This window comes from Neodiprion pinetum, chromosome 3 (genome assembly GCF_021155775.2).
Source record: "Neodiprion pinetum isolate iyNeoPine1 chromosome 3, iyNeoPine1.2, whole genome shotgun sequence".
NCBI lineage: Eukaryota > Metazoa > Arthropoda > Insecta > Hymenoptera > Diprionidae > Neodiprion > Neodiprion pinetum.
In genome coordinates this window covers 20,806,440-20,821,115 of record NC_060234.1, presented here as the reverse complement: position 1 = coordinate 20,821,115, position 14,676 = coordinate 20,806,440, and the positions used below count along the sequence as shown (strand labels likewise).

Sequence of the window (14,676 nt, the reverse complement as noted above, 5' to 3'; positions counted from 1 at the left end):
AGTATCAAAGATAAGAAGAAAAGGTTTCATAGGCAAAAGGAATAAACACGGAATGTTACGTACGTTTTACGACGAAATTGTTAGTTTAATTTTATAAGAAATATTCCACAGTTCGTTGTAATGAAATGTTGGTTTTTTCATTATTGTTATGCTCCTCTTACGCAAACACTTTCTATTTTACAAAAATACTGTACGTGACGGAGGGAAATGGAAGTCATTTTTATATTCAGCACATTCGAAAACCATTTTATAAGAGTGTAATATTTACCAAAAACACCCCATGCGAATGGAATGAAAATTTTTTTGCAGACCAGTGTAATTTTACCAGGTTCTGCCGGAACCGGCTACATCTGCCGTTTGAAGTAAAAATATCTGCCAATAAAAAGCAGTAGATAGAAAACTCGCGAACTTGTAAAGCATAACGATGAGGAGACAACGGGATGAAGTACGTTGTTTATACTTGAATTTTGAATAACAATTACGGAGCTGAAGCAGCCAGATGTGCTAAATCCCCAACCACGATCACTCGAATATTTCATCTGAGACACGGTCGAATAAGGGCTGCGGTAAATGAACACCGAGCAGTGAACAAACATTCCTGTACCTACACTCACCGCAGAAACCTTTATGTTAATTTACTGGGAATTGACTTCTGCTTCGAGTGTCCATTTGCTGTTTCCCTTACCCAGCCATCATCACGATGCATATGGTGTTTAATTCTTCGGTGAACGATACCACCCACGTTCTATATTACCAACGACATTCTGATCAGTTTGCCAAATATTCGAGGTCAGTTGGTTAATTAATTCGACAGATATTCAACCAGGCGTAATGGAAATTTTACTACACAATTTTACACAAGCGACTTGATTCATGATTAATTCATTCGTTTATCGCGCAATAATTGCATAATTTTTTTAAATGGAAATTGTGCGTAATTCAAAAGCACGTTCTTTGCATAACAGCATGAAAGAAGGGGGAAAAAAAACACGAGTGGTTTTCACTCTCTCTGTCAATGCCGTTTCCGTTACCTCGAGTTACCTCTGACCGAATTGTTCGGTGTTTAACGATCGTTTGCGGTCTCACATCCACGATGTTGGAGTCCGCAGTGAAACCACTATTACCGCTTGGTTCTAAGGACTATGGAGTGGAAGCGTGGATCATAACGTTCTCAGTCCGCGGTTCGACTTCGTTCCAAAGGGACAGTATGAATGCCTTTGAAACACGTCAGCAACTTTTCCCATTGTGGAATATCTCGGTATTATACCGTTATATACGTGTCTGCTCCGCGTGTAACTAGTGCGTCAAACTTTCCCTTCTCATCCGAGCTTCGGTTTCAGCAGTGGCTTCTATCCCCCCCCCCCCCCCCCCCTACCCCCCTCTAATGCAGTAATCGTAACTCTTTCTCTCCAGATACCTTGACGTGCCAAATATGTTCGCGGAAATTTATAACCGCGAATTAGATACCCCGATTTATCCACTGCCAGTTTCGCGATGGAGAAAATTTTCAAGAAATGAGCAGGACGAGAGTGGAAACAAAAATCGACGCGTTTTATTAATATTACCGCAAGACAATCACGGATTAAGAATTCAACGGATCGACACATTCGTAATCCAGAATGATTTCTACAAACGTACAAAAATAACACGTACTAAAATTATAGAAGTAGAAATACAAGGGGAGTTCTGGCCCACTCTCGACCTACCGCGCATGCGCGGGAAATTTGAAATCCGTAGTGACGCCACAGCGATCGACCCGGATGTCAATAACGTTCAGAAATGTTCTGGTTAATCTTGAGCGGCTTCCGGTGCGGCATCAACCACCCTATATTCCACGATCGATGGTTCCGAGAATTGTTTTCGACGAACCGGATGCTGGTCTGATATCAACAACACCAGATTATGTTCCTACGCCTCTTAATTCCAAGAACTGTTTTTGAGTCGAAAGCCCGATGTGATATCAACTAAGTGATATTCCTGATATAGATTCCCTCCACCAGGTTTCAAATGCATGGGGTGAGGATGTTATTAAAGTCGAAACTGGAAACTTCAGCGTTAGTCCGAAGCTGTTCTTCCTGCAAATGAAAAGTACTTGCCAACTGCGTTAATTAAAGAAGTGACTAGAACTGTTATTCAAAAATATTGAAAAAGCGAAACGCCTACTGCGAATCAAATTTGAACTGAATCATCTCACAAGAGAATTTGGTCAGATACATAGTAACCACTAGAATCACGGATTTCTTGAAATTGAACGAAGTGGCACGGTTCGAGACGATTCTTCCTTTGAAAAAGGTTGCAGATCTTGAAGTCTACTTTGATTATCGAGTGAGCGGAATTCGTCGAGTTAAGACGGAATTTGAGGATAAAACGGTGACGGATCGGGAGGACGCGTTTACGGTTTTGATCCCAAATCGGTTAGTGAAAGCCTTGGAAAAAGACGAAGGGTTGTTCAAGAAGACGATGACGGCTAGCAGCGACAGTCGGTTGCATCCGCGCTATCTGAGTGGATCGTACAACAACTTGAATTCGTTTACGTGTGAAAAATTTCAAAAAACCTTACACAACAAATTTTCCACTTGATACTTCTGATATCAAATAAAAACGATAAAAATTGTATGAGTTTGTCAGTTGGCGTTAGACCATCCAGTCCACCGTTATCTTACCACATGTATCAGTAAATCAACGATCCGAAATCTATGCAGGTTCTATTTCGTGAAATAAATTCAACTCCAAATTGAGCTTTAAATCTACGAAAGTATTAACAGCTAAGGTAAGGTGAGAAATTAATTCATGAATATTTTTGAAAAAAAGCTTTATTGAAAAATATTTTAGGATTCAGCTGAAATTACTCGATAACGTGAATAGAATAAGTTTGTTTTACTCAACACTATCGTAACCAGCTTCTGCACAATTACATGAATCGCTCAGCATCGCCTTCCCCACAGCATGATAATTCGGTAATTCGGAAGTTTTCAAAAGTTCCAAAAAATTCATAAGAGTTTTCAAAAGTCATAAAAAGATCCGAAAAGGTTTACGAAAGATTTACTAACGTTTAGAAAAGCTGACCCATTCTTGCAATCTCACAGAGTTCAAAGATGGAGCTTATCGTCTACGTACAAGGCTTCCGTAGACCCAATAACAACACCTTTGCGTTGAAAGAATTGACTGTAATTTCACTCGACTCGGATGTACTACCTTCGACGTTTCTTTTCAAGCCAACTTACGAATAGGATTGTCTACACGTTAAATATGAAACCCAAGATTCATGCCTTCAATGCAATTCTCACGGTCTCCTTCGAAGCTGTGGAAATATACCGTTCGAGAAAGTCGCCTGGACAATTGAATACGAGCTGTGCAAAGCTCACACCGTGTGCGTGAAATGAGCAGAGAAAAGAGATTGGCTGCACAAAATAGTACCCAAAGTTCGAAACATCGATTTGCTGGACTTGGGCTATTCATCGCTCCAAGCCATGCAAGCCAATTCAGCTGCACCTGTACGATGCGATGAGCTTACAATACCCAACTCAAGCTGTGCAGCTCAAAACGCTATCTTACTTTAAAATTAGTTACCGAATTATCATGCTGTTGGGAAGTCGATGCTGAGCGATTGATGTAATTGTGCAGAAGCTGGTTACGATAGTGTTGAGTAAAACAAACTTATTCTATTCACGTTATCGAGTAATTTCAGCTGAATCCTAAAATATTTTTCAATAAAGCTTTTTTTCAAAAATATTCATGAATTAATTTCTCACCTTACCTTAGCTGTTAATACTTTCGTAGATTTAAAGCTCAATTTGGAGTTAAATTTAATTCACGAAATAGAACCTGCATAGATTTCGGATCGTTGATTTACTGATAAATGTGGTAAGATAACGGTGGACTGGATGGTTTAACGCCAAGTGACAAACACATACAATTTTTATCGTTTTTATTTGATATCAGAAGTATCAAGTGGAAAATTTGTTGTGTATGGTTTTTTGAAATTTTTCACACGTAAACGAATTCAAGTTGTTGTACGATCCACTCAGATAGCGCGGATGCAACCGACTGTCGCTGCTAGCCGTCATCGTCTTCTTGAACAACCCTTCGTCTTTTTCCAAGGCTTTCACTAACCGATTTGGGATCAAAACCGTAAACGCGTCCTCCCGATCCGTCGACGTTTTTTCCCCAAATTCCGTCTTAACTCGACGAATTCCGCTCACTCGATAATCAAAGTAGACTTCAAGATCTGCAACCTTCTTCAAAAGGAAGAATCGTCTCGAACCGTGCCACTTCGGTCAATTTCAAGAAATCCATGATTCTAATGGTTACTATGTATCTGACCAAATTCTCTTGTGAGACGATTCAGTTCAGATTTGATTCGCAGTAGACGTTTCACTTCTTCAATATCCTTCATCAACAGTTCTTCAATTCACATTGTTGGAAAGTGTTTTTCATTTGCAGGAAGAACAGCTTTGGACTAACGCTGAAGTTTCCAGTTTTGACTTGGTGGGGGGGGAAAAAGTGCTTCGTGGTTGATATCATGGGAAAAGAATGTCTCGCGATTGATGTCACACCAGCATCCGGTTTGACGAAAGCAATGCTCGGAACCATTAATTGTGGAATGTAGGGTGGTTGATATCGCACCGGAAGCGGCTCAAGGTTAACCAGAACATTCCTGAACATTTTTAACCTTCGGGTCAATCGCTGTGACATCATCACGGATTTCAAATTTCCCGCGGTTGCGCATGCGCAGGTTGACAGCGGGACAGAACTCTTCTTGTCTTTCTACTCAAAGACGACAGCTTGGATACCGATCTCTTATTTTAAACCACAGAGAAAAACTCAACGAAGTTCAATGACTTCGCGTTGACTGTGAGAAATGAAGAGAGATATGCGAGATTATAAAGTAAGAGATTTTGAAACATAACGAATAATATTCTGAAAATCCCTGACTTTGATTTTACTAATTACACTTTCTTTCATACGTTTTCTTGGTATTATTCTGGGACTTTTTTGGCTAGACTGTACTTAGGAGACGCTTGACTTTCTAAAGTTTTTTAATATTCCCTTTTGAAGCGACGATTACTTTCAGAATGAATAACGATACTGTACTCGAGTAAATTATCAAGATTTCAGGTTTTCGGATAATTATTCCGGAACGAAAGAATGAAATGGAATTTGTTTCTCACTGATCCACAATTTAGATATTATAGAATGACGGCTGCTGAATACACATATTCGATTACAACACTGTAAAAATACGCCATTTATATACTATTGAGCGATAAGTGTTTTCAATATTTGCTAATTCCTATGTCAAGCTCGATATTTTGATTTTCAGTTGCAAGTCGTTGAATGTCAAAACTCAAATCTAATCCATTATTCCGTTCGGGATTGGCCCGAAAACTAGCATCGGAACGTTTCTTGAATACTCACGTGTACCTTCTCAAGCACATTAGTATACCTACTGTGTAACAAAGAGGCAAACTCGGTCTTTTCGAGCCGAGCGTAAGTTTACAATATGAGTCGCAGGCGAGCCAAAGACAAATATTGCAAATACGCGAGGCGAAAAGACTGTTGCCCGCTTGTTACACACGATTCTTTACATAACAAGGGTATGTTACGCGTTTATTCACGAAGCACGAAATTGAGGTTAGGATCGCGTAACGTCAGACTTGTTTGCACAGCGCGTGCGCGCAGTACAAGAGAGACAACCTTTATCTCCTAAGACTGAAAAGTTGTTTTTTCGGTACTCCGCGCATGCGCATTCGCAAACTCACTCTACTGCCACAGAAACAGATACTTTGTGCACGGTAAACACGCATGACGCGTAAAACATCCTCGCGTTACGTAAAGTAAACTCCACAGCTAAAATCACTGATTCATTATTCACGCACATGTTTCATTTGGCTAACACACCTTATTCCATATAGACAGTTAAATTGCACACGATCTGTTCGGTTCTGTTGGGAATAGAAATGGAATTTTTTTCCAACGAACTCGTGTTCTGGGAGAAAGAAAAAAAAAAAAACTCCCCTTCGCACGTGACACGCCCTGCAATATTTTCTCCCGGTCGAATGAGTGAGTGAGTGGTCTATCTGCTAATTGCTTACCTGATAAAGGACGAACCATCGCAGCTGCCATTTGGCGGAATCGGCGGTGCGCTTGTGAAGGTGTCCGGCAAGCGAGTGGTCGAAATGTGCCCTCTCCGACAACATCACCAGTTGGGCATCGTTCACCCTCACTAGGAAAAGCAATGATATCGATTTGTTTCGTATCAATTAACCTGTCGGACGTACGACAATATTTACGATGCAAATACAGAACGACTCTTCGCTCGATTCAAAATTATGTGACACACAAATTACGGTTCGCTACGAAAATCTTTCGATACTGCAATTTGCTACTAGCTAAAATCGAAAAAATTGATGAGGAAAAAAAAAAAAAAAAAAAGATGACTTTAGTTCGTTTTTTTTATTTTAATTACTCTTTGACATAGTGAAACTTTCCTCTAGAAAGTTTTCCAAAGAATATCATTTCATTTCTCTGCGAAATTTGAAAATATTTTATTAACATTGATTAGTGTTATTATTAGCCAGTTTTTATCGCGTTAACTTTATTCACTACACAATTTAGTGAATTTATTTCGAGCAACAAATCTCGCATAAGCTAAACTTATATTTCTGGAAAATGATCGATGGAGTTTTTCAAATCACACACAAGAATTCAGTAAATTTTTAGAACTCCATAAATTCTCCAGCGAAATTTATACTAATGAACGGTAAATTTTAGAAGTCTGCTTAGAATATCTAAAAATATATTAGTCATTTCAGTTTACAGTCTCGCAATTAACAGAACTCTCACTGTAACGGTTTTAGTACATATTTTGCGAAGTATCTAATGCAGAGAAATATTTCAACACATTACCTCGGGCGGTAGTAAAGTTATGTACGTATGTACATACAGATATATACTGGGAAGAATAATTACGTATTCAATTTACACGAAAAATGCGCGTGAAATTCTTCCCTTCAAAATGGAAATGAACCAGTTAAAGATTAATCATTTCATGAATACATTCAGTCTGCTTGAATTTTTCCTTCCCCCTTTTTCCGACAGATGCCTTTATTCAGGTCACACGTTGAATTAAATCGCCAACCGATTTCATGTTCGATAGATCGTCAATTTCTTACCAACTTTAAGGCTCTAGCAATCTTTTAGCTACAAACTTTAAATCACTGAATTTGCATGCCTGTTGTAATTATTTTCGAATAGTACAATTTCTCTTAGATTAATTATATCGTGAAAACACTTTTGTTACAATTCATGTTTATGTTGAAAAATTAAAAATAACAATCATATTCTGCATCATTGAAGTATAATTGAAAAAAGAATCTATAACTAAAGACGATCGTTCAGAGTTCCGAAATTGTCACTTCTTATGCAAAAGTTTATGTGAAAAATTGTTCGGCGTCAATATCGGCACTTTTGAAAAAATACGTGTCTCTCGATTTAAGGTAGTGAACCATAGAAAAGAAATACTACGAAATTACGTATCAAATCTTGGATTGAACTGAGTAAAAAAGTAGGCCATTTTTATTACGAAAGCTTCCGCGATGTTGCGATGTACCCTTTATCACAAATAATATCAGTAAATCTTTCAGAAGTACAAAATTAAATGTAATTCAAATTTTTGTATTGACAACGAAAATCGTCAGAGATTAGATAATAATCGAAGAGGTCAATACGGTTAACAATAAGTCTGTTCGGATTAACCGCATTGCTCCCTCTTTTCTAATCTCTCATTTCAAAGCATAAAAGAAAAGCTGAATCAGATTAGTGCCATAAACAGCAAAGGAGGGCTCCTTGGAGTTATTAAAGCGGATTATGGATTAAGTGCAGTTACATTGGAAGTCGCGCATTTCCAGTGCATCATTCCGAATGAGAAGTAACCACGCTTTCAGCTACCCTTAAAAAGGGGGATGAAATTAAACGGTTTTAGCAAGTGAAAAATGAAAAGTCCGAAGAGAGGTAGATGGGATTCAGTTTCGAATTGAGCTTGAATCTTACTTTAAGAAGACTATAATTCGAAGAAACAGGTCCATTGGATTTCTCTAGCAAATCTCCGTAATTAAATTTTTCGGATTTATGCTATCTGGAGATAGAAAAATGTAATACAAAAGGAATGCCACACGTTTCAGTCTCATGTTCATATTACTAAATGGATTAACCACGTAAAATAAAAAAAAAAAAGATTTATTGAAAAGAACGAAAAAATGTAATCTGGAATCCCTGCAACATTGCGGTGAAATAAATGAACGAATTTAATTAATAATATTCACAAGTTTCGTACTCTTCACTAAAATCTTTTCACCTTTTCCCCAAAGAAATTTTCACATTCGACAAAATCATTTTTCTGCAAGTCAAATTCCAGACATCTAACATAATGGTTAATTTTGCAACTGTAAATAGAAATCGGTCATAATTACGATGCATGAGTAAACTAGTCCTCCAGAAAAAAGGTACGCTGAATTCCAGAAAAAATTATTATTTGTTACAGTTACCAGGAAGTTCTGGTTAAATGGATATCGTTTCAACGACGATCCAAATATTGTTGAAATTACATCAAAACAAGACAAATATTCGGCATGTAATTACATGCAAAGTTCTCGATAATGAATTTTCTGGTTATTGTAAAATTGATTCGTTTTTTTACAGTTTCCTAAATTTTTTGATTTAAATTTGGTCTTATCATCAATTTATTGGTGTACCAGCATTGAATTGTCGCAATAGTTTTAAGAAAATATGTTACGAGTGACGATAACGAGCACTATTAAAAATGATTGTAAATTTACTACACATTTACTGTGAAGAAGAATTTTCAATTTAAGAAATCAGGTTGCAAATTTACAAATTTCGCGCAGCGACGGAAATTACGTAATTACCATGCATATTTCTTAAGTTTACCTTGACAGTTTTTGATTCTGATGAAAAGGCATAGGCGAGTATGCACGCCAAAAGTTCCCTTTCTCGAAACGAATTCTGCTGGTGACCAACTGTTTTTTTGTTGGTAACTGACTGATCTATACCAAATGTTAGCCTTCTAACTCCATTTTTCTCGCAGATATCGCAAAAAATGTAATTTTCAGTATTTTGCAGTTTTCAAATTTTTTCAGATTTTTTGGTAGTAGCCTCGACCTTGTAAAACTTTTTGAACGTTTAGATCACACGGGTTTCCGATGGAATTTGAAGAAGTATCATCTTCTTTATTTTACTGTATGAACAATTTTTTCAGATTTTTCCAAATAGTGCGTCATTGTGAAAAAAGTAAAAAACTGAAATGTCAAAAGTGCCCTCTCACCAAATGATTCGCGGATGTCGTTTTATTCCAAAGTAAGTGATACGTATATTTTTGCATGTATTTTGATCGCCTCCTATTTTGAGAATTTTTTTTTTTTTTTTTTTGAGGCCACAGCACAATAGCTAATATGGGAAAAATGTATCAAACTATTTCTATCGTTGATTTTTCAATTTTTTTATTTGGATTAACATTTATTTTAGCTTAAATTACAGTACATTAGGATAGTCCTTCTTTGACGGTTGGAAAGATTTTCATTGCAGGAACCCCCCAGATCTGTTCCAAATCATTGAATAAAAATCTGTGTAAAGTTTCTACGTCAACCGGCAAACGTGCCGCCAAGGTCTGAAAGTTTGAAATGAAAAATACATGTAGTTTTTTATAACCAGTTATTCAGTTTTGTATGACTTTGGTATAAATTGAGGGAGCGATTTAAAACTTGGCAGAGTTATTTCTTATAATGACAGGACCAAGCCCTCAAAATTTCCAAAATTTTATCATCATTTTATAATGGATTTCTTTTCATATATACGTTTAGTAACATTACTTTTATTATATAAACGGGAAAAATAATTATAAAATTTTGGAATTTTCAGAGTTTGCTCCCATGATTATAAGCAACAACTCTGCCAAATTTCAAATCGGTCTCTCAATTTATATCAAAGTTATACAAAACTGAATAACTGTTTATAAAAACTACATGTATTTTAAATTTAACACTTGCAGAGCTCAGCGGCACGTGTTCCAGTTGACATAACGGCTTGAAATTTTACACAGATTTTTTAGGAATGATTTAGAACAGATCTGGGAAACGTCCCAATAAAAAATTTTCCGACTCCCAAATAAGGACCATCCTAATGTATTGTGATTTAAGCTAAAATAAATGATAATCCAAATGAAACAATTGAAAAATCAACGAAAGAAAGAAGTTTGATACAGTTTTTCCCGTATTAACGACAGAGCTATGGCCTCAAGAAAATTACCAAAAGAAGACGTGATCAAAATACATGCAAAAATATGTACATCACTTGCTTCGGAATAAAACGACGTCCGCGAATCATTTGGTGAAAAAGTATGTTTAACATGTCAGTTTTTGATTTTTTTGACAATGACGCACCATTTAAAAAAAATCTGAAAAAAATTACGGAAAATTATATGAAAGCAAGTGTTCGTACTGTGAAAAAATAAGGTGGTACCTCTTCAAAATCCACCGGAAACCGGTGATCGAATTGTTCAGAAAATTTTATAAGGTAAATTCCTCAATATGTGGATTTTAAAAAAAAAGATGCGGCTAGAGATAGCAGAATTCTCGCGAAAAAACTGACAATCATATTTTTTGCGATAATTTCGAGAGAAATGGAATAAGAAGGTTAAAATTTTGTACAGGTAATTCACTTACCAACAAAAAACAGTTGGTCATCCGCAGAATCCGTTTCGATAAAGGGCACTTTTGGCATGCTTACTCGGCTACGCCCTTCGTAATAAAAATACGAAAAAGTGATTTGAATTTGTAAATTGACAGTAAACGTACGGTGAATTCATTTCTAAACTTCCAATACAGCGGGGGAGGTTCCGTATAGGAATTTTTAACAATGAAAAAGAATAGTGACAAATGTTATTATGAATTTTCTGATCAAACCTAGACAAAACTGATATTTTTAATTTTTATCCAAATCACTAGTGCAGTTCTTCAGCCGCGCCAAGGAATGATATATAATAGCCAAAGACCGTTCAGTAACCACGATGGTAAATCTCTCTCGATATAAATGCAAAGTAATCTCCTCGAGGTCCGCGATTCAGAGCTGCCTCGAATCTAAATCAAGTTTCCAGGCGTCACGGTTGCCTTTTTCGCAGATTAACGCTAATGGACTAAATGAGACGCGAGTGAGCTGCCAGGTAATGCGAAACTTGAAATACTCGACTGACTGGCGCTACGGTAATCACCGTTTTGTCCCTCCCTTGAATACTCTAATTAAACGAACCTGTCCCGTTTGCGGACCGACGGAAAGGCCGATGGCTTCGCGTCGAGCCAGGCGGACCCTGTGAATTCGCAACTTGTCGCTAAAATACCGGTCCTTAATTTCCGATTAACGTTTTCCCCGATCACTTAACCCCGCGTCCTTTTTTTCGTCCTTATCCGCTCCCTCGCTTCTATCCGTGTAATCTCACGGCGAAAAGAAAGGCTTCTTCATTCGATCAGAATCGCATCGTCTTCCCCGAGAATAATTTTCCACTCTTTTGCGGACTCTTCTGTATTTTTTATACAGTATTTACACTCCAGGTGAGTAAAACATTCCACTTCATTACTCAAAACTGCTGTGAAAGTTCGGAAAGTTGTCTTCGATTAGAATTATCGTATCGAGAGAAATTTTTAGTTTTGTTTACTACGTTGTACAGTCATCGATACGTTCTCACTCCTTGACATAGATAAAAAACATTGTTAAGGTTATGGAATTAATATGAGTTTTGTAACTGCAACCAAAATATGTATAATTACGGGTAACTAATCTTTTTGATTATGGTCACTCGTACTATATTTTCTTGTAACTACAGCAATAGTTTGAATATATTGATATTCTCAATTTGCAACAAGAAATTGATGTTAAGGTTTTATTCCAGTGAAAAATGTAGTTAAATTGAACCAACTTCACAATTATACTTGAAAATGTAGTATTGACAACCGAAATCATACTAAATAGTCACTTGTAGTAGAATTTCATGTAATTCCAACAATATTCAAACCGCTGTTGTAACGATACCGATTTTACTAGAATTTTGTAGTAACTGTAAGAAATGAGAAATGAGTGCAGAGAAGAAAAATTGGTTCGAAGTTGACAAATATTTGTTCGGATGTTTGATATTAACTTGGCACATATGTACGACTACACAGCGGCATTTCATACAAATGTTATAAATTGAATATCAAATTATTTTTACCCGCGTAACCTTAGATACATGATTAATTAGAAAATTCCTTTCCATATTACTACCACAAAGTTTTCATCGTCGTGATCAGTAAAAAAAATCACCGGCGATGATAAAATGGTCTGTTGTTTGATCGATTTACCTTAAACGATAAACTTTAAAATTCAGGATTTGATTAAATATAAACGAAATTTCCGTGTTAAAACAAATGACTTTTCTACGGTTCGTTGTATAAATACACGAAGAAAAAATATTTGTATCCTAAGATGGAATATCGGAAGTGTTTTCACGTTCGCAGCCCGATACAGAAAAAATAAAATAACGCACACTTTTCTCAACGACGTACATGCGACTGAATATTTTTTCTGCAATTAAAAAACCCAGACATTATGTGACTTGCTGCATTAGTCAAATAAAACTTCGGACACCGACTCGTCATTATCTCTCTGGACGGTAATCGCTTATCGAAACATATCGTACACTCAAGGCCGAATAATATTACACCCCTAAGAGGCTCGTGCGCAAAAACAAGCAGGTACGGAGGTCTCGGTGAAATTACAACTCTCTCAAAAATTCATTCGACAAACTAGCGACAGCCAGAAGCGAAGGCAATTTGTCAAAGAGCGATGTGAATATTTCAATGGGTGTTACTTTCATTCTCTTGTCGTTTCACGAATATGGCGCTGACAAGAATCGCGTTGCCGTTTCGAGCATAAAGAAGAGAAGAAAAATTAAAAACAAAAAGACACACGCATAAATAGAGCGGCAGGTGCACAATTTGTGCTTTTTACATACTCACCGGTCCGTTGCATCTTTGGACTGAGCATCGTTAGTCGCTGTAGTTCTCTGGGCTCATTTTATTCTACAATTCTCACTCGGATCAATCGATCGATTTATTTATCAGTCAGTGATTAACTTGTCAAAGTTTTCGAACGCTCAGCGAAAGCTCCCGCGGACATCGTACGCGTCGATCAAACGCTGTTTATCCTGCTCGTTTGTTTGTTTACGTTTTCTTCTCCCCGGCGCCTTCGTCATTCACTTCGATCTCAGTCCTCCTTCTTTCAATTTCCCGGCACAGAATTTCAAGCCAACTTTACTCCCCGTCGTCTGCTTCATTCTCCCGCCAAATACTCGTTGCCGGTGAGCTTTTACAAAGCGAACGTTGTACGAACGATCGAAGAATATAACGTTGGAGAGAAAGAAGAAAAAAAAAAAAAAAAAAAACAATTACAAAGTATAGAGAAACTCAACAGTCAGAACCGTAATTGCATCCGAAAGCTTTAACACCCCTGATGAAATTTTTTTTTTTCTCGTACGGTTTTTTATACACGTGTTTGTTTGTTTTTTGTTTGTTTCCAGTATTTCGTTATATGTTTTACGTTTGTTTTCGGTTCGTCTGTTGCGATTTCAAGAGAACCAGCGTGCCGGGTTCCAAGCGATGGTGGGATATTCTAACTTAAAAACTAAAAACTGGACGAGGGAAGCGATTTTGCAGGCGTTACGACGGCTTTTTCCCATGATTTTCGGAATCGACCGTTAGCCGAGTTCTTCTCTGATCCCATCGTCGCGGTGCTCGTCAACTTTGCGCTCGCGACGTGCCTGTGCTCCGAATCCGAGTAACGGTGAGCGACGAGCTTGCGACGAACCGACGAGGCCGCGGAGAGGGGAGGAGGGATGGAGGGGATGTCGCGCTGAGGGGGGGGGGGGGCTGATACCGGGAAGAGCGCGCGCACACGGCCGTATCTAACCCTCCCCGCAATCGCCCCCGACTCACCATCACGCATCTTCTGCTTTGCGCGAGGAGGGCAATTCGCCCCACGGCAGAACTCTTCATCCTTTAGGCTCGGTAGGGCTTTTGCTTTGACGGTGAGGCTTCGTGGTATACCCCTACCCCTTCAAAAAGCTCGCTTGATCGGATCTACGATACAGGCAGGGTGCCTAATTCAAAAACAGCAGACAACCCGCCGCTTGCAATCAAAGTATCTAAACTTCTTATCATAATAGAGAGAATATCGAGAACTTTTTTTTCTTGATCTTAAAAACGCAAAAGACTCCGCAAACACCGTCGCTGATTATTTACAGAGCATACTTTTCTTTTTTGTTCTTCGGATACAGCTGCGCATTTTTATTTATTCATTTTTTTTTTTTTTTTTTTTCTCTCTTCTTCCTAATATACAAATTTTTCACATTTATTTCCTTACTTTTGTTACCTTCTTCAAAGGAAAAGCTTTCAAATTCCTTCGAAATTTTATACGATGTGTATAAAATTTTAGTTGGTGTTTTTTTTTTTTTTTCCTGCTTACACGCCACAAATTTAAACGTATCTCTGGAAGAGATTTTCTGTAATCGGATCTGACGATGAGAAAAAAATCTCGCTTTTTACGAATGATCGTCTCGGCATTTTGGGCGAT

General features: G+C 37.6%; 1 protein-coding gene across 1 annotated transcript in view; it reads right to left on the bottom strand.

Annotated features, from left to right (window-relative positions):
- Window positions 1-13,855, bottom strand: part of LOC124214303 (ras-specific guanine nucleotide-releasing factor 1) — a 111,175-nt gene extending 97,320 nt beyond the window's left edge. Inside the window, exons 1-3 of the mRNA XM_069134425.1 lie at window positions 13,645-13,855; window positions 13,065-13,410; window positions 6,096-6,226 (exon numbers count right to left, since the gene is read on the bottom strand). Coding sequence (XP_068990526.1) covers window positions 6,096-6,226; window positions 13,065-13,092 — 159 coding nt within the window. The 5' untranslated portion in view covers window positions 13,093-13,410; window positions 13,645-13,855. The remainder of the gene's footprint in view (window positions 1-6,095; window positions 6,227-13,064; window positions 13,411-13,644) is intronic.
- Window positions 13,856-14,676: the final 821 nt, after the last annotated feature.